The sequence below is a fragment of the Trichosurus vulpecula genome, chromosome 9 (genome assembly GCF_011100635.1).
Source record: "Trichosurus vulpecula isolate mTriVul1 chromosome 9, mTriVul1.pri, whole genome shotgun sequence".
In the NCBI taxonomy this organism is placed as follows: domain Eukaryota; kingdom Metazoa; phylum Chordata; class Mammalia; order Diprotodontia; family Phalangeridae; genus Trichosurus; species Trichosurus vulpecula.
The window spans coordinates 123,300,020-123,319,879 of NC_050581.1; the positions used below are offsets into that span (position 1 = coordinate 123,300,020).

Below are 19,860 nucleotides of genomic sequence, written 5' to 3' on the forward strand. Positions count from 1 at the left end.
TATCTTTAATTTCTTCCTCTGAAAACTGCCTGTTCATATCCTTTGACCATTTCTCAATTGGGGAATGGCTTTTATTCCTATAAATTTGGCTCAGTGCTCTGTATATTTTAGATATGAGGCTTTTATCAGAGACGTTGGTTGTAAAGATTTTCTGCTTCCCTCCTAATCTTTGTTGCATTGGCTTTGTTTATACAAAAACTTCAGTTTAACATAATCAAAATTATCCATTTTGTATTTTGTAATGTTCTCTATCTCTTGTTTGGTCATGAATTCTTCCATTTCCCATAGATCTGATAGGTAAACTATTCCTTGCTCTCCCAAACTGCTTATAGTATCAGCCTTTATTCCTAAATCATGAACCCATTTTGACTTTATTTTGGTATATGGTGTAAGATATGGGTCTATGCCCAGTTTCTGCCCTACCATTTTCCATTTTGTGAAATAGTGAATTCTTAGCCCAGAAGCTGGATTCTTTGGGTTTATCAAAGAGTAGATTGCTATAGTTGTTGACTTCTGCGTCTTGTGTACCTAAGCTATTCCACTGATCTACCACTCTGTTTCTTAGCCAGTACCAAGTAGTTTTGAGGACTGCTGCTTTATAGTACAGTTTGATATCTGGTATGGCTAGGTCACCTTCCCTAGCATTTCTTTTCATTAATTCCCTAGATATTCTTGACTTTTTATTCTTCCAGATGAATTTTGTTATTATTTTATCCAGCTCTGTAAAATAATTTTTTGGTAGTTCGATTGGTATGGCACTGAATAAGTAAATTAATTTAATTAAATGAAATGAGAGCTGTGAAGGAAAGAATGGGAAAGGTGGGAAACATAACCCAAGATATGGCCTTCATGAAGATTAGAATGGACCAAACAGAAAGCAATAATTTTGTGAGACAAGAAATGTCAAAACAAAATCAGATGATTGAAAAAGTACAAGTTATAAAGAAACCATTCTCTTTCTGGGAATACGTGTAAATAGCCATGTTTCTGAATTGTTTGACATTCTATTAATGACCCCTGAGGAGCCCTGACAACCCAGTGATTCTAAAGTTGAAGCATCTCGGCAGGCTAAAGCCTAGCGTGTTATATTTGACACATTTCCTTTTACTATACCTCTCCTTCATTATTTCAAAAATCAATATAAATAGAGGAATCCCAGCTCTAGAAGGAAGATTTTTAGAATTAAGCATTATTAACAATGATTTCCAAATTGGGAAAAATGAATCTCAGGAATGCTGATGAGACTGACCCTTCAAGAAAGTATGTGAACTTTTTAGGCTTGTCCTGGTCAGGTGTGGGGAGCAGTGGTTCTCTACTTAGTGCGGTTATGGTGAAGTGCTGGCTTGAAGCCAGGAAAGGCTCTGATAATTAACTGTGTCACAATGGACAAGTCAGTTAAACTTCTCTGAGCCTCAGTTGCTCTATCTGTAAAATAGGGATATTACTGTCTGTAGCACCTATCCTACAGGGAGGATTAAGTGAGAATGTATGTAACCTTTAAAGTGGCAAGCTATTATTGGGGAAACATGCATGTTTCCTTGCAAAAGGTACAAGAATCTACCCTGTTGGTGCCCCTGTTCCTCAGCCCCCTCCCCCTAACCTTCTGGAGCATTGTATTGTTTTGCAGTGGTAGGTAACAGCTTCCTTGCTGGGCCCGCTTTCTTAGAGGTAGTAGCCCCTGGAGTTACTGTGGTTGCTGAATTGTTGCTCTTAGGGGATTTCATTTTTACCCTTTGTCTTTCAAGCAAATTTTGCAGGTTTCCATAACACCATCTGTCTTAACCTTCATTGTTTATAAGTAAGTATTTCTTACAGCTTTAAGACCTTGGCCTTAATTTTGCTTAATTTTCTAAAGTGTCAGAATTTCAACAATTTAGGGAGTTTGCAAGTATTCATTCATCTGCCAGTTTGGGAATGTCGAAAGCCAGGTGAATATTAAATTAACTAAATCTGTTTTAAATGTGGTGCGGTCCTCCCTCTTACCATCACCACCCCCTTTTTTCTTTTTTTGCAGGAAATAAATGGCATCACTGCTGCTCTAGCCGAGGAGCTCTATCACAAAGGTAAGGAAGGACTGAAAAATGTTTTAACTGGCCCTCGTAGTTGATGCATTCTTTTCTCCTAGGTTACTTTTCTTTTACCTCAGATGAGTTTCTGGACCCTGGTGACACCAGCTAAAGATCCAGTCTCCCTGAAATGAATCATTTCCCCAGAATGTTTGGACACAATTTGTGTGTTTTATCTGTACTCTACTTCTGTGGGATTCATTCCTAAATTTTTACCTTTTATGAGTTATTATTACCCATTCTTTGAAAGACAGCATTGTATAGTGAATGAATAGCCGGCTTTGGAATCAGAAGGACCCAGGTTCAAGTTCTGACCAACACAGACTGGCTTGTGTGACCATGGGCAACTCTCTAAGAACTATGGACCAAGGGGAATTAAAAATGAAAGACTGAGTTGCAGAGAAAGAGCCAGCTTGTATGGGTAGAAGGAGTTTCTTCATCCTGGAATTGCCCTATCAGTGACATCAAAGGTCCAGGACCTTTCACTATCTGTCTTCCCTTTATCAGAGCTGTGAGTGTGCTTCCAAGTTTAATTTGTGCTGTTAATGTGTGTGTCGTTTGATGGAGGGTGGTGGTGGTGTTCAGTCATTTCAGTCTAACTCTTCATGACCCCATTTGGGGTTTACTTGGCAGAGAAACTGGAGTGGTTTGCCGTTTCCTTCTCTCATTTTACAGGTGAAGAAACTGAGGCAAACATGATTAAGTAACTTTCCCAGAGTCACAGCTAGAAAGTGAGGCTAGATTTGAACTCAGGTCCTTCTGACTCCAGGGCCAGCACTTTATTCACTGGTTGTGTACAAGCAGTAAAACATAATTCCTTTGTGGATTGTAGGACTTCCTGGGCCTTACTGCGCTTGTCTCTTGTAGCTATACTTGGAAGGCATCTTTTGACAGCAACTTCCTGAGCCTCTGGTAGGGAACAGAGCAGCCAAGCAACTTGGGTGCTGCAGACTGTGCAGGTTGGTTAAAACACTTTTTCGGATAGGAACTAACTTCCTTGTTGTTGGTTTTCAGGTGAACAGCTCTTAGTGGCTGGAGAGGTTTTTGCCATTAGGCCATTACAGTTATATGCCATCACTCAGCAGCTTCGGCAAGGAAAACCCACCTGTGCTAATGGAGATGCCCAGACCGATCTGGGTCACATTCTGGACTTTACCTGTAGACTCCGATACCTGAAGGTAACTCTTAAGCCCCTCTTATGGACCATCTCCCTGTGACCTGTTTGTAAGGAGTTGGGTAATGCTGTGACTATTTAACTAGGTAATAATTTATTCTTATTATTTTGTGGTGAGATGGAGATTGCTCATGGAAGATGAACTTTTCAGCATCCTTGAACATTTTCTTACTTTTTTTCCAAGCTGATAAACTTTCTATTGGGTTTTAGAAACACAGGTTGTGCTGAGATGCTTGTGTACTGCCCCTGCTGAGCACCAGGTGGCAGCTGGAGCTCACAGTTGACCTCTGGCCTTCCTTAGCTCAGTTGGTTTATTGTATTTTTATTAAACACACAGACTTGTCTCATTTTTCATTGTGAAATGAACACTTCACAACAGAGCTCAACCAAAGCTGGTGTCAGCTTTGTTTGGAAGTCCTATGCCATTTGGCAGCTAACATAAACACTGATGACATGAACAGTTGTGGAGGATCCTATAAAGCATCATGCCTAATGAAATTCTTAATTCTAAGGTATCTGGCACAGGAGGACCTTTTGGGACCAGCAACATTCAGGAGCATCTCTTGCCTTTTGATTTGTCAATATTTAAGTCTCTTCATCAGATAGAGGTAAGATCTAATTATCTTTATTTTGGTTGTCTTTGACACAACGTAGTTTTTTACATCAAGTAGCAGACCTTGATCAGAAGGTATTTCTTGCTTTCAGTTGACAAATACGTTTTGTTAGGTATTTAACATCTTTTTTACTCTTCCCCTTGCCCCTAGCCGAGGGGTTCATGAAAGCAAAGTGTTTGTCTCAATTAACACAGGGAAAGTGAACCTGAAATTCAGCAAGTTAAGAGTAGACAAGCACGTAGCTCCTTCTGGTGCTTTGCCTATGAGGGATTTGTACACTTTTATACCATGAGCATGAAGATTGAAAAACTGAAGGGACAAACAGCGAAGATTCCTGAGGACAGATGATGGAGCCAGCTTTCTTACCTGCTTCCTGACAGAAGTGATGGACTCACTTTGCCCAGTGATGTGTACATTTTTAGGATATAGCTAATGCAGGATTTGTTTTGATGAACTTGGGTTCTTTTTTTTCTTCAAATAGAAGGAGGTGGGAGAGAGGAAATGCTTGTTAATTGAAAAAAAAAAGTTTTTTGTTTAAAGAAAAGCTGAAGGATTTTAGCCCTCCCTAAGTCAGGTTTTCACAGCTTGTCCTCTTTATTTTGTGTGAAATTTTTGATGGGATAGCGATTTCTACCATTTTGAATTGTTCACATTTATGCTTTGAGAGTTGACACTTAATAGAAGTACTTCATGTTAATATTGAATTACATAGTTTTCAGTACTTATTTGTCTAAGAAAGTCCTTTGTAAAAACTATGTAAATGTGTGAACTCCTTTATGTTCTAGCTTAGAAAATTATATTTACAAAGAAATAACAGACTAACCATGGACCAAAAACTGTGTTTGTTTCAGAGACCTGTAAGAATGGTTTATCTGTTGTGAAACATAGTTCTTCCAGGCCTGAATATTGTGTCAGGCACTCATACCTAGGTGGAAACAGGCGGCCTGACCCAGGTTTGCCAAAGTAAAGATTGTTATGAGTATCATCAGATGGGCAAGTTTGAACAGAGTGTGGCTCTGGCTACGGAGTTCTCTTCCCTCTTGTATCATCACTCAAGGGCATACTACATGAATCCAGGTGTTCTTTCAGTCATCAGTATGATTAAAAGGGTTTTTGCACTCAATCTTGTTTCTGATGGTTGGTGGTACTTTGTTAACCCCTGAGACACAGGTGCCCTCACCTTACTGTTAAATATGAGAATGGGAAGGACATCGTTGAGTTTTTAGAAAACGTTCACTTGGTGCTTAAGTCTTTGCAGAGGTGACTCAGGTCTTGATTTGGCTTCCTGCCTTCCTAGCACTGTTTATCGTAAGGGAAATTGAATTTATGAATTATGTTGTCTCTTTAAACAGATAAGTCACTGTGATGCAAAGCATATCAAAGGGCTGATTTCATCCAAACATACCTTAGCCACATTGAGTGTCCGTTTCTCAGCAACCTCAATGAAAGTAAGTTTATGCCCTTTCCTGTCCTGAAACATCACCAAAGGAATCTCTGGTCTGTTCATTCAAAGTTAAATTCAGCTGGTGCTCCATGAGAAAGTTTAAGGTTGTGGTTCAGGCAGCTGTTGTTAACAGCTCTGTTTTATTGGTGGTTGAAATAAGTGCCCTTTCCCTGTCTCTGATCTGTGCATTTAGTTTAGTGGAAAGAGCACTACACTAAGAATTTCAAGGCTTGAAAGTCCTGCCAATAATTAGTAATATGACATTGGGTGAGTCACAACTAGCTTCAGCTGGTTAATTTCTAAAAGTCTTCCCTAGCTCCCAAATTCTAGGTCAGGGCTGTCCAAAATTTGGTGGGGGGGTGGGGCAAGCATAGAAATTTACATAAATGCTTTAGTAAATGAAGCTGAGCTACCACTAACATGGCAAATCAGAATATATTGTCCATTGTTTCAATAAAAACCTAAGGTTGAACAGCCCCATTCTAGGTTACAGTGATTATATTGGTCAGTCTAACTTAAATTATTTCTCCCTAGAACTGCTTCACCATGGATATTAATTTAAATCAGTGGGTGGTATTAATAAGATACTTAATGAAATTGTGTAGTTTTTCTTTTTCAAGTGAAAAGTCTATATTGGTATTTTGTAATCATGTAACTTTAGCTTGAACCAGATTATTAAAACTAAATACTGCTAGGACTTTTCTTAGTATAATGAGATGTCTTTAAGTAAATTGGGTTATAAATGTTGTCATCAGCTTAAAAACAGCCTTAAATTACAATGTTCATTTCTCATTCTTCGTGGATTTTAAGGGAGGCTCAAGGTGGAACAAATGAGGTCATAAGATGTGAAAACTTGAAAAAGGACCAAGTATTAGACAAATGCCAAGGATATTGGCTATTAAGGGGACTCTGTTCTGACTTAGCAGGACAGGTATTTTAAGTGAATTTATAAGGTTTCTCTTCTTTTAAACTTTGAATTGGCTTATTAATTTATGAGTCCTTCTCCAGGTATAAAAAAGGTATCTTTGCTGTACCAGATTTGGGGCATGTGTGAAAAATCTTTCATTGGAGTTATATACGGAAAAGACTGCCTTTGTGTAGCAGGCAGAGGAACGCATTGTAGTGAGACCTAGATTCTAAGATTCTAGAGTCTGCCTGTGTTGACTCAAACAAGTCTCACCTTCCTATGGTAAGGAAGAGTTAGATTAGATCAGAGGTTCTGAACAATTTTTGTGTCATGAACTCCTTTGGCAGTCTGGTGAAACCTATGGACCCCTTCTCACAATCATGTTTTTAAGTGTATACACATAGATTAAAAAGGAAACCAATTATATTGAAATACAGTTTTCAGAATATTAAAAAAAACAACAAGCAAAGTTACAGATCTCGGGCTAAGAACCCTTAGATTAGGTAGATTTCCAAGATTAGACTAGTTTCCGAGGTCCCTTCCAGCTGTAAATCTTTTGAGTCTAAGTTGGGTAACTATTAGATGGTCCATCTTGCTTTATTTTGCTTTCTTCCTTTTCTGTCTCAGATTTCAAATTGTTACAAAAGAAATCTTGCTTTGCTTTCTGTAAGCATTAGAAAAGCCTTAGTGACCTTGCTTTTGTGTATTAAAGATTTTTCCTCTGTAATTAAGGATTATTCCTCTGTTCCATTGGTTTTAGGATCCAAATAAAGCCAGTACTCTCACCTTGTCTCCAAATTAGCTTTTGTTTAACTTCCGAAGTCTAAGGGGGAAGTGGTGAAGTGCAAACAAGGCTTTTATCCTATAATGGTGAATAGAGGGTTTTTGATGAAAGGTATGTCATCTACCCACTGAGCACTTGCTAAAAGGCCATGCTGCTCCAAGAGGCCATGATGCCACCAGTCACTGTAGAGTAAACTTTAGTCAGTTTGAGCCAGAGGAAGCTGTTGATACATAGCAACAAGGCCCAAAAGATTTCTTTTGTAATGATTTGAGATTTGAGACAGAAAAGGAAAAAACACAAAATAAGGCAAGATGGAACAGTCTAATCGTTGTTCATGTATTTTTAAATGCCACCCTTGTTAAACTTCACAAATAGGTTTTTTAAAAGCTTCTCAATTTATCAAGATGGCATTAGAACAAATAATTTGAAGTTTTGTTCTATTGGGAACTTCTCTCTATGCATTAGAATTTATAGAAGTCTTTTTTTTATAGAAGTCTTTAAAATTTTTTAGTGATTGTCAAAATGATGAGTTTTAAAGGGAAGCATTAACTACACATTCATAGATATTTGAAACTGTTTTTACACAGGAAGTCATTGTTCCCGAAGCATCAGAATTTGATGAGTGGGAGCCAGAGGGTGCACATCCTGATTGCCCCGTCACTGCAGTTATTCCAACATGGAGAGCATTAACCACTCTAGATATGAGTCACAATAGCATCTCACAAATTGATGATTCTGTGGTAAGAATTTTGAAATCTCCATTTAAGTCCTCAAGAGTAGGCCTTGCACAGAGTTAGATAAATCAGTAAATATTTCTTAAATAAATGGATGAATTTTGAAGAAGTTGGGTCTTTGGGAATTTTTCTGGTTTCCCAAAATTATAAAGCACATAAACTAATCAGACCTTAAGACTCCATATGTTGTTTGTATAAGTGAGAATGTATTTTAGAATGAAATAAAGTAATTTTTAAAAATATCCTTTATTTATACCCATGCCCTTACATTTCAGTCATTTTGTACACACCCTTCCAGATAGAGCCTTTCTAATACAGTGACTATAACTGACAGTTATAATATTCTATCTTAGTAGGACCCCCATACCTCCACCACAAAGGGGAAGTTATATTTCATTATCTGTTCTCTGGCTTTCATTGGTTTCTTTTAGTTACTCAGGGTTTAACTTCTCTTTAGTGATTTTTCATTTGCAATGTTATAGTCATGTGTCATTAACTTGGTTCACTTTTTTTTTTTTTGCTCTGCATCATTTCACACAAATCTTTCTTTAAATTCCTCATTCGTCACTTCTTATTGCATAATATCGTTCATGCATATACAGATTTTGAGTTTTTTTCCCCCTAATTCCCCAATCAGCAGACACTTTGTTTTCACCTTTATTGCTAGCACAGAGAGCAAACTATGAATTCTTTGGTATATACTAGACCTTTGCTTTTGTCTTTGGCCTCCTTGGGTATTTGCCCAGTAGTGAGATCCACTAGGTTAGAGAATGTGGACAGTTTAGTCATTTGACATGATTACAAGCTGAAAATCAGAACATTTGGGGGCACTTCTTCCTAGTTCTACCAACAGGGAATCGCTGTGTCTGTCTTCCTACAGCCCTTCTAAAAATCTCTCTTCCCATGTTTTGTCACCCATGTCAATTTGTATGGCATAAGGTGAAACCTCAGACTTGTTTTAGTTTTCATGAAAAGAACCAGTATTTTATCAGCACCTACTGTGTATATGTCCCAGTGCTTTTCACTGTAGAAATAACCCAAATGGTGAAGTTCTTCTACATTGATTCCAAGGATTGGATTGAGGGTAGAGGAGAGAAGTTCATTTGGTCTTGAGTGGATTATAAATCTCAAAGCTATAGAACCTACATTATCTAGAATAAATCTGAGTGTCAGCTTCCCCAGCTGTAAAATGAATTTTGAATTAAGTGATCCTTGAAGTTCTTTCCAGTTCCAGTACTCTATGTTTCTAACTATGAAGGTTAATTTCATAGGAGTGTTGGTCCCTAGCATCAGTGATTTGGAACAAGGCTTAGTTTTAGTGATGAAGAATGAGAATCGAGAAGCCTGTAGCTTCTAGGGACAAGTTAGCATGATTTGGAACTCAGTTATCCTGCTTATCCTTAAAGAGTTCTGTTGTAGTCTTGAAGTGACCAGTCTTCATCTGTGTCTTCTCTCTGCTCAATCAGAAAATAGGCTGGAAAGGTAAAGAAGCAATTATAAACAAGGTGGTTTGTCCTCAGCACTTCATGAGGGAAGTAGCAACCATGTGTGTATGTTAGAAGAAAAGCGAAGAGGGTTTGCTCTCCCATGGCAATGTCAAAATCCTCAGAAGAGGATTTTTTAAATGTACAGAATTTCTCAAGTCTTATTTCCCTTAAAACTCCTAAGGATCATAAGCAGTATCAAAGATAAGATCAATGAAAAATAATTTATGTGAAAGTACTTTACAAACTGTAAGTTGCTATGCAAATATGAACAGTTATCATGAGTATATTGCTAGTGACCATTTTTTTTCTTCCTCAGAGACTTATTCCAAAGATTGAATTCTTAGATCTGAGTCACAACGGAGTGATGGTAGTAGAAAATCTCCAGGTAATTTCTTTGAAGAAATAATTCCTCTTGTAGAAAATCTATTTTAATTTATGTTTCAAAAAACAAAGTTTAAGCATTAAAACCCTCAAGCAACAAAGAATAATTAAGGTGTACTACAGTTCTTTAGAGTTTACAGTCTTCTTTCCTCTGGGTTGTAAGGATCAAGGATTAAGATCAAGTGAAATGATTAATGTGGAAGTGCTTTATGGGAGTCCTGTGTAAAGCTAATTTAATACTTGTAGTAATTGTTCACTCTGGCATAGCAAGAACTCAGAGCTTTTGGCTAGGAGCTCAGAGCACAGATTTGCTCTGCAGACATAGACATCTGGGCTGGGGGCACTTGCTTATTTCTAGGACTGGAGGAATTGAAAGGAGAATACACATCTGAATAAACATTCTTTGTAGTCTAAATAAATAAAATGCCACACACATATGTAGGTGCTGTTGTAATGTAAAACATTGTGGTTTTTTTAAAGTTGTATCTCAGAAGACTAGAACTTATTACAGAGAAAGCTTAATTTAAAAATTTACTTAATCAAAAGGATTACTACATTGCAAGCATTCTTAAATAGGTGGTTTCCTTAATTATGAAGATGACTTTATATTTTATTTTAAAGTAACCTTCACTCGTGTTGAATTGATATGGCTCTTCTTCCTCTGTTCTGTTCTCATGGCCCATAGCACCTGTACAATCTCATTCATTTGGATCTGTCGTACAACAAACTCACATCTTTAGAAGGCGTTCATACCAAACTAGGGAACATCAAGACTCTGAATTTAGCAGGGAACCTCCTGGAAAGTCTGAGTGGATTAAACAAGCTGTATTCTCTAGTCAACTTGGACCTCAGTAGCAATAAAATTGAACAGGTGATAACTTCTTTTACAGTAGTTGCTATGCTCAAGTGATATCTCATTGTTGGTAGTGGTGGGGAGTTTAGAAAAGTTTCCTTTTCTTTCAAAAAGCACAATTTAACTGTCTTTCCGAAGTAGCATTTGCCTCGTTAAATTTCGGAGCCAAAAGGTTTTAACGCTTTCCTCTTTCAGATCGAGGAGATAAAAAACATAGGAAGCCTCCCTTGCTTGGAAGAAGTGGTATTATCCAGCAATCCTCTGAGCATCATCCCTGATTACAGGACCAAAGTACTAGCTCAGTTTGGGGACAGGGCGTCTGAGGTAAGTAAACCACTCTGGGAAACTTCGAAGTCAGTGGGGCTGAGCTGCTGCAGGTTCTTGGATCCTTAGAGCCCAAGGGAATTGCTACATGTTCATGTTTTCATTTAATATCCATTTTGAGTGTCTATACCAAGCACTCTGAACTAGGAGAAATAACGGATCCAAATGTGTTGTCCCTGCCCTCCCTGAGCTTGCAGCTGATAGGGAGGATAGAATATGAGAGGAGAGAGCACGGTGCTAAGGAGAAGTCTCAGTTCCTGCCTTTGGGAAATCCAAAAGCTGTCCTTTGGGCTTTTAGATGGTTTTTCCCAGTTCAGAGAAAGTGCCCAACTTTTAGTTTTGAGAAGTCGGCTGTTTTCTTCCGGTGTCTTCTTGCCTAAGCTGATAGCTGTGTTAGGAAAACAGCTGAAATGTGTTTTTGAGAAGCATTCTTCAGGCTGCTTTTTGCCAGCAATGCCAGAACTGAAAGGGACCTCTGGGGCTTCCATATGAGGCCTCAACCCAAATTGAGACACACAATTTTGACACTAACTTTTTTCCATTAATTCTTGACAGTATTGGAAAAAATGTTTAAAATAATGATAAAGTGTGACAACAAATAATAAGCAAGCATGATTTGATGAGCTTCACTTAGCCTTTAAAAAATCCCAAGTGACTTTTTGCTCATAAATTTCAGATTATATACTTATTTCTATTTTTGTGCCTACAAGACATTTCCGTTTGGGTATCCTGTCATCTCAGACTCAGCATAAAAACCTATCTTCTATCTTTACTCCAGTCCCTTTCCAACTTTCCCTCTCTCCATCAATTCTCTTAGGAATAGGTGTTTGTAGGCATCCTGTATCTGGTTTATCAAAAAACCTTTTAGATTCTTCTTCCTAAATATTTTATACATTTGTCTATGCCTGGGTGTGGTCCCATTGTTGAAAATCATTCTGTGTATTGTCTGCTGAGTAAAGTTCTTTATCCTTAGCCTAACATTCAAGACCATTTGCATGCTCTTTTCCAAGTCGAAGCCAAACTAGGGTACGCACACCCCTCCTTTCCCACCTCTGTGCCTTTACAAAAATCATTATTGATACCCTTTGTTTCTGCCATATCTATATGTCTCAGCGTATCCCTCCTTCCTTTCCCTTCCAAGAGTAATCTCTTATAACAAAGAATAAAAGAGTGAGGAGGATAAAAACAGTTCAGCAAACTAACCAACATATCCAGTCTGACTTCGTACGCAGCGTTTCATAGCCCCGGTTCTCCAAGTCTGCCAAGAAGTGGAGGACGGTGGCTTCTCTCTCTTCTTTGGGGCCTGCTTGGGTCATTAGGATTGCATGGCATTGTGTGGTGGTGTTTACTTCCTTTTGTATCATATGTGGTTGTCCCTTCTTCCAAGAATCATCATTTCTGAGAACACAGGAACAGTCCATTACGTTCCTGAGCCCCAAGTGTAGCTATGCCCCAGTGCTGGGTATCTGCCTTGTCTCCAGCTCATTGCTATGGCACGCCTCTGTGGTGCCTTTGTCCTACTTTCTCTGACTGAGACTTTCTCTGCCTGCCTTCCTTTCTCTGTGTGTTCCCTCACCCTAACACACCAAATCCTGTCAAGAAAGCCAAGGAAACCTTCCCAGGTTATTCCAGTTACCTTTGGATGTCACACAGTATTTGGATTTCAGTTCTCCACTGCAGTTTACCGGTGCTTAAAAGCCCTATAGAAGTGTGAAGTGTGTCTTCCCCAGTGCCAAACATTTTGTTGTCTCTATACTAGGCATTTAATAGATATTGATTGAATAAATCTTTCCATTCTGCTGCTTCTCCCTTAGTAATTTATGGGCCCTCATCCCTAATTGGTCTCCCTGCCCCCCGCCCATCCTAAACACACTTGCCAACCTAAGCCTCCTAAAACACTGCTGCTTTCTATTAAGTCTCCTGATTCCCTAGAGCATAAAGTGTAAAGTCATCTTCCTGGCATTCTTCCTCCCTACCTCCAGCTTGATTCCCATTACTCTCCACATCAGTCAGCCTAGATCCTCTTTGTGTTTTATGTACACCCTCCTCAGGCATCTCTTACCTTTAGCCACACCCTTCCCCTTCTCCATCTGCCTGGAATTCACTTCCCTTTTGCCTTCCAAATCGTACCCGTGTCTGTTGTTCATGAAGCCTTTCCATATCTCTCAAAACTGGGGCCTTCTCCAAGTAAATATGACTCTGGTAGTCTGAACTGTATAATGGAGCAAAGCTGTCATGTGTGTGTGTGTGTGTGTGTGTGTGTGTGTGTGTAAGTCTATAAGATATTAAGTCTTCCTGTGTACCAGTTACTGTACTAAGCATTGGGATTACAAATATAAGTCAAAAGGGCAATACAGCTCCTGTCTGGGAGGGGTCACAATGAAGATAGGGGGGAGTCAGGAGGGAGTCGGGAGTAGAGCCTCGGAAGAAGCCATCATGGGACTGACCTGGCCCTCCTCAGATGAAGACAACATAACCGAGGGCGAAACAAGGTTACCTGGAAGAGTTGATTTCATGGGAATCAGCAGAAATGTTTCTGTGAGGTTTGGATGGTTATAATATGTTAATGATATTATTGTCAATACTGTCTGGTTTAAAGTGTGACCATATGGTTAGATAGATATAGGGCCGGGAGGGTCTTCTTATTTGGTGTTCTTCATGGAGCCAAACAGAGTCTAGTGGTTGATTAAAGACTTGTTTAGTTTTTATTAGCATAGTACATGCATGGGACAGCCCTGAGGACTTTCACAAAATTGTTTTTCCTGTGGATTTTATTTAGGTCTGCTTGGATAATATCATTACTACAGAGAAGGAGCTTGATACTGTAGAGGTATTGAAAGCCATTCAGAAAGCAAAGGAAGCTAAGTACAAACTGAATAATTCTGATAAAAAGGTGAGTTCTATGCTGGGGGCATTCTTGTGGGGGGATGATATGGGCATGAGGGGGGCCCAAGAATATTCTGTGGCCCTGGTTTGCTATATTATCTTAGTTAATGCTGCTTACATGGCCAAGGACAAGTAATTAGTTTTGTAAAACATGAACCAATGGCTCTTCTCAGGTCTGTTCCATTCTGTTTACCTGCTCAGGAAGGACTTGAAAATTGCTTGGTGTTTTGTGCAGTTACCTCCCCACTCCCTTTGCTTGTTTTATGTCTGTTCTTCCCAATCTTTCTTTTCCCTCCTTCCCCCGTGAAATTACCAGATGGGAAAAAAGACTTTGGCATTGACCTGCACAGCTAACTTGCAAGTGTTGTTTGGTCTTTGGAAAGAGGGAAGACAGATTATGACCAAGACACCTCCACTAAAGTAGTGCTTGCAGTCCTTGGTGGTGCTAGGTGGCTTCTCCTTGTCTTTAACCCCCGCCTGCTTTCTTTATTAGATCAGTGAGGATTCCCGGCTCACTGCTGCCAGCTCCAAATCAAACTGTTCTTCTCTCCCTGTTCGTCCCTCTTCTCCCTCTCTGCCTCGGCCTCTCGGCCCCAGCCAAGGTAATCATGTATGTATCGTGCTAACGAGCAGGGCGGCTTCTGGGTACTGCTTCTCTAGGCTGTATTGGAGAGATAGATGGAGCAAGCAGTTATTGAGCACCTACTGTATGACCAGGCACTGTGCTAAGCGCTAAGGATATAAATATAAGCAAACACAACAGCCCCTCTGGCAGCTTACATTCTAATGGGGAAAAACACATAAAAGGGGGAGAGAAAGGCATACATGCAGCAGCATATTGTAGAGATAACTGGGAAGTGGCACCTTATGAAGTAAGGTGGAGACTGACCTGTCCAAGCTGGGTGACCTGGGGGCAGGACCCAAGATTGCTGGGAGCAGTGGGGTGTGGGGGAATAGGGAATGATGGTTAGCGGGTAGGAAACATGGTGAGAAGATGGCCAAAAACGTTGCTTAGTCCCCAGCAAGCTAAGGTGAAAGCTGGATATTAGTGTCCATGAAGGTTCTGCTCCAGTGGAAGGGAATGAGAGTCAGTAAGGTGAAGAAAACCTCAGTGAACTAAATGCCCTCATTAGTACCTGTCATTCCACAGTCACCCCTTCCAGGAGGGTGAGGAACACAGTGGGAGAGAATAGAGAGCATTTATGTCCTCAGATCAATTCCCCCATCTAGCTGGGACCCTGGAGGCCTGCTCTGTGAAGGAGTTCTGATCACTCAGCTGCAGAGGTCTCTGCATCACCCCGGGACCTGAAGCTGTCCTCTACTCCTGGGGTGTCAAATAGAAGACATCCCTGCTGGCCACACACTGACTTAGAAAACCACCAATTAATGTTATCTGTGGTGTTTGTGTTTGTATTGATTTTGTTAAACATTTCCCCAATTACATTTTAATCTGGTTTAGGCCATACTGGGGAGTTTTGCTGAGACTGAGAGTTTGACACCTCTGCTTTACAGAACTAAGTATTAATCTATAATTATTGAGAGTCAGCCAACGCAGTAATCATTTGTTCATTGATTTACCAGGCTGAGAGTTCTGACTGTATAATTGATGAAAAAGACAAACTTTTCCATTGCCACATATGTGCTTACCTCCATTCTGACTTACAGTTTTAAACTTCTGCATTTGTAAGACCAACAATATCCCTCTAAACTAGTGATCATCCTTTAGTTTTGTTAAAACAATTTGGTGTCATGGAGAAAGAGCACAGACCCTGCTGTGAAACCCTGGGCAAATAATTTCACTTCTTTGAGACGTGGAAAAATGGGGTAATCATGGGACAATAATCCAGCATTACAGGGCCCTTCTGAGAATGAAATGAAACGATGCATGAGAAAGCACTTTGTAGATTGTGGGGTTGGGTTTTTTTTTTTTGATTGAACTTGAGGTTTCATCTTGAACTTTTCCTGCCTTTACATATAAGCACCTCCTCTGCAGCTCATCTCCTTAGAGAGTTGCCCGCAGTTGCTGGGACAGCCAGTTTGTGGTGGAGGTAGGGCTTAAGCCCGTGTGGTCCCAAATCTGAGGGCAGCTGTCCTGCTGCCCTGGTAAAGCACACGGTGTCACAAACTGTGGGAGATGATCGCTGTCATCACTGTGCTATGGAGTTTTTGAAATAATTTTTCAGGTAAATCCCCTCAGACTTGAAATATATTCTAGAATTGAGTAAATTGAGTAGATTCCATGAGAATTTCTACTGGATTAGCAGCGTAACAGTGGGAAGACTCCAGTGGAAAAAAACCATGAGGGAAATTAGTTCCAGAGAGAAGCTCTCTTATAAACAGGAAAGAAAGCAGTCCATTTCTCTTTATCGTCATTGTTGATCTGTCTATGGATGGGTCATAATTTGGCTTGTTATGGAACAGAACCCCACTGAATGACCTTGTAGCCAAGTCTGGTTGGTCACTGGTTGGCAGCTTGTCAGTGTGGGGACGCTCATCCCCCTTGTCCCTACCCTGGGACCTGGACATAGATCACTCTTGGCCCTGGCAGAGAGTTGCCTGTTAGCTCAAACCATCTCTCACTCTTTTTATGATCTCCAGATGGTAGAGGAAAAATACATTGACTTTCCTTGCTCTCAGGAATTTCATAAGGTTTTCTCAGTTGAAGTTTTTTCTTGAGTTATCATTCCCAATATGTTATTTGTGTAGATAACAAAAAGTCAGTTATCCTTATCTGCTTTACCCAATCTCTGAACTGTGCTTCAGTCCCGAGAAAATGCTGACTTCTTTTTCTTACTGAACTATGAGTGTCTAAATTTGCGTATGTTCAGGGAACAGTTCCAACCCCTCACTGGTTTTAGCTGACTCTGCATTAAAAGCCAATTTTTTCTCATTTATGAATAGCACCTAAAAACAGCAAGTTTCAAGAACTTTACCAAAATGAGTTGCTGGTTTAAATTTAACAAACAAAATACTGACACCAGAATGGTTATTTTTCTTAGCTAGATATTAGAACTTACTTTCAGACTTTTCCCCTGGGTCTAGGGGTGTCTAATGCTTGATCTCAACATCCTACAGTAGCTGTAAAAAGTTGTTTATTACAGTCCACTCATGCACATATATTTATATCCTACATGTAATCGTAACTTTTCTGTGCATGCTCCTGAGAATTCTTGGTATCAAGTACATTTTGAATAAGCCAAAGAAGTCCATAATAGTGGCTTTGGAGGTTGGACCTGTTATTATTTCTAAATTATTGCAAACTGTTGATTAGGCCTATACATGGAGGGAGTGGAAGTTTGTCACTCTTTGGCACGTATTCTCTAGGGAGCCGTTCCCATGTTCCATGGCAATACAAAGTGATCACAATAGTGGGAAGAATTGAGAAATGGCTGTGTTACGGGGGCATTCTATAAATGGAGGCTTACGGCTTTTCTTTTTGCTATATTTATAACCTTTTTGTTTCAGAGCGTGAAAACTAGGTATGGATAAAAATCAGTGACTAGCTCAGCCTTCATTTGGTTAAGGAAAATGTCTCCTGATAGGATGCCGTATTCCAAGTGATTTATCTTGATGCGTAACTTGACTAATGTAGGATTTTTTATAGATAGTGCGGGATGTGAAGATCAGATATTAGGCACTGGGAGGCAGCTCCTGGGAAATGCTCTCTGAAAGGAGGCTCTCTCACGTTCCAGGTACACTTTCTAAGAAGACGTGGGCATTCTGGTGCTTAATTGTAATTAAAATTGACAACTCGTTTTTGTCAAGTTCTTATAACTTGCTATGCTTAGAAGCGTGCTAGGTATCTTTGCTTTACTCTCAGCTAATCTAGAAAATGCCAGGAATAAAATAAAGTTTCCGGTTGTGCTGCTTTTATAAATGAGCCTCTGTGGCTTTTGAAAACACCATCTGTTTCCATGATACATAAATCAAAAGTAAATGTCACTAGGAAGCTGCTGTGGCTACTGGAAAGGCTGGTATAAAATGTTGTGAAGAAAACAGAACCACAAATGGCAGGAGCCCTCTGAGGCTCTGGAGCTCTGCCGACCACTGAGGACTAGGACAGTCACATACTCTTGTCCTTTTTTTTCAGATGAGCACTGCTGTCATTTAATGAAGGAGATTGGGGTGGGGATGGGGGAGGGCAGTGTACACTTGTGCTAGGAGTCTCACTAAAGCTTGAGTTCCCGAAGTTTTGATAACTGAATTGTATTGATTAATTTGTGAACAGCAAATTGGATAGTCTAAGAATTGCCCTCTTAGTCCTGAAACCGGAAAGGTTGTGGGTAAAATGATTAACTTATCTACTGAAAGGCAACAGTTATCTTGTTTGAAAAATTTGTCATTAAATTCGTCTTAAATATGAAGACAGTGCTGATTAGGCATGAGAATGATTAGATCTGTTAGTGGTGCAAAATCTCTTCTAATGGATTTTAATAACCTGTCACTACCAGATGTTTGATTTGGTGTTAGGGTTATGTCCTCCGTATTATAGATAAATAACTGGATAATAGTTTTTAATTTACTCTAATGATAATTAATCACCTTTTGTGTTTATTTTAGAAATAATACATAGAAAAGCAGCCCTAGAGAGCAACTTCTCACCACCTGCTAGTGTGACTCCTAACAATCACTTGCTTACCCAGAGCTACTCAGAACCCTCAGTGTCTACACATAAAGGACAGGTAATGTGATGTTTGTTATTGGTGTAAGTGAACTCATTTTTAAAATATGAGATAATTTTGGAAGCAGAAACTGGTTTAGCTCCCAGCTGATCTCCAGGTAACCTCTTAACCACTTCCATTGTCTCTTTGAGTCTCACGTTCTTTCCCACACAGGTTTCTGTGGTAAGCACTTGAAGACTAATAAACTGTTGGCATTTCAATCTTAGAATAAGGGTCTCGCTGGGAGTTTACTGTTAACTTCTGTTCTTAAGAGTTAATGTTAGATGAGGAAGCTTCCATTGACTCAGCTAGAAATTAGCATTAATGGAGTCATTTCATGGGGAAAATATTCTCAGAAGTTTCCTTTGTAGAATGTTTCTAGAGTGTAGCCTGCGAGGACCAGAAACAAGACATCTCCACTTAGAGTTGGACATGTAGTGGTGTTTCTATCTCTGGCATTGTTGTGTCAAGTCTCCAAGTCATAGCGTGGCATAATTATTGTGTAACATTACACTTCTGCTTTGCTGCTGATATGGTTCCTGTGTTCAGGAAAAAAAGAGATGGTAGCAAAATCCTGTCCTTTTCTGTCCATGCCCTTGACACTCCTTGTATGTTACTTACTCTGTGATTCATCCTTCTCTTAAAATTTAACAAAAGCAGTTCTGTGGGATATATGCATATCCTCTTTGTCACCAGACATTTCTCTGACCACTATAGGCTGGAGCTATGCCAGATTTCTAGACTAGACCTTTCTTTCTGAAAGGTCACAAACAAAAGATAAGATGGGAGTACCAAGTAGAACAGATGCATGAATGCAGTCATAGTAAGTGATTCAGAGAGAACCTTGAGCAGTGCTGGAGCCTTGGACTCAAAGGTGACAGAATTGAATGAAGAGGGATTGCTTTTAGTATGTCGTTGACCCCTGCCTTCCTTCTTTTTTCAGGCAGCTTCTATAATGGACTCAAGGAAAAACCCTGAGACTGACAGTCCCACATGGTGAGGGGTGGTAATAAACTCAGGGTTCGGGTTGGGTGGCCCTGATTAAGTATTACTGGGTACCTAAGCACCAGTGACCAGTTGCATTTGTTTTTTAACAAATAAAAAATAGGGTTTCCCAAAGAATTTTCAGTTTTCCCTTTAAGTAAACCCAAATGAAAGTAACTATGCCTTTTCACAAGTTTCCCAAACTTGTTGACTACTAGCAGTCACTTAAAATGGAATGTCAGAGTATAAAAAGCCATAAACCAGTGCCCCCTCTGTGGCAATGCTGTTTAAAGATTAAAGATTTCATCCTTAAAATGAATCCCCTAAAAAATAAATAAAAAAATAAATAAATGATGAATTTTTAAAAAAAAATGAATTTCCTAAAACTGAATGTGTGGGATGTTTGCCAGACCAGAACCATAGTGGATCCCAAATGTGTGTACAGCTTGCATTGGTTCTTTTAATCTGTCATTAGCTCCTTTTTTTCTGGAGGTCTCCATTCTTTTCTGTAGTGGTCATTGAAATGCTAATTTTCACTTGCTTAATGTTTCTATAGTTTTT

General features: G+C 39.5%; 1 protein-coding gene across 4 annotated transcripts in view; it reads left to right on the top strand.

Annotated features, from left to right (window-relative positions):
- NISCH (nischarin) overlaps window positions 1–19,860 on the top strand; it is a 49,118-nt gene that overhangs the window by 17,873 nt on the left and 11,385 nt on the right. For 2 of the 4 annotated variants that reach the window (XR_005009110.1, XM_036737866.1), the window contains exons 4-15: window positions 2,015–2,063; window positions 3,081–3,244; window positions 3,753–3,848; window positions 5,207–5,302; window positions 7,577–7,729; window positions 9,527–9,595; window positions 10,277–10,462; window positions 10,640–10,768; window positions 13,548–13,661; window positions 14,148–14,256; window positions 18,215–18,336; window positions 19,259–19,311. Coding sequence is in view for 2 of the 4 variants with exons in the window: in XM_036737866.1 (XP_036593761.1) it covers window positions 2,015–2,063; window positions 3,081–3,244; window positions 3,753–3,848; window positions 5,207–5,302; window positions 7,577–7,729; window positions 9,527–9,595; window positions 10,277–10,462; window positions 10,640–10,768; window positions 13,548–13,661; window positions 14,148–14,256; window positions 18,215–18,336; window positions 19,259–19,311 (1,340 nt within the window). In the remaining 2 variants the exon portion in view is untranslated. Of the gene's footprint in view, window positions 1–2,014; window positions 2,064–3,080; window positions 3,245–3,752; window positions 3,849–5,206; window positions 5,303–7,576; window positions 7,730–9,526; window positions 9,596–10,276; window positions 10,463–10,639; window positions 10,769–13,547; window positions 13,662–14,147; window positions 14,265–18,214; window positions 18,337–19,258; window positions 19,312–19,860 lie in introns of those variants that run through there. The other 2 variants (XR_005009111.1, XM_036737867.1) reach the window with 2 other exon arrangements.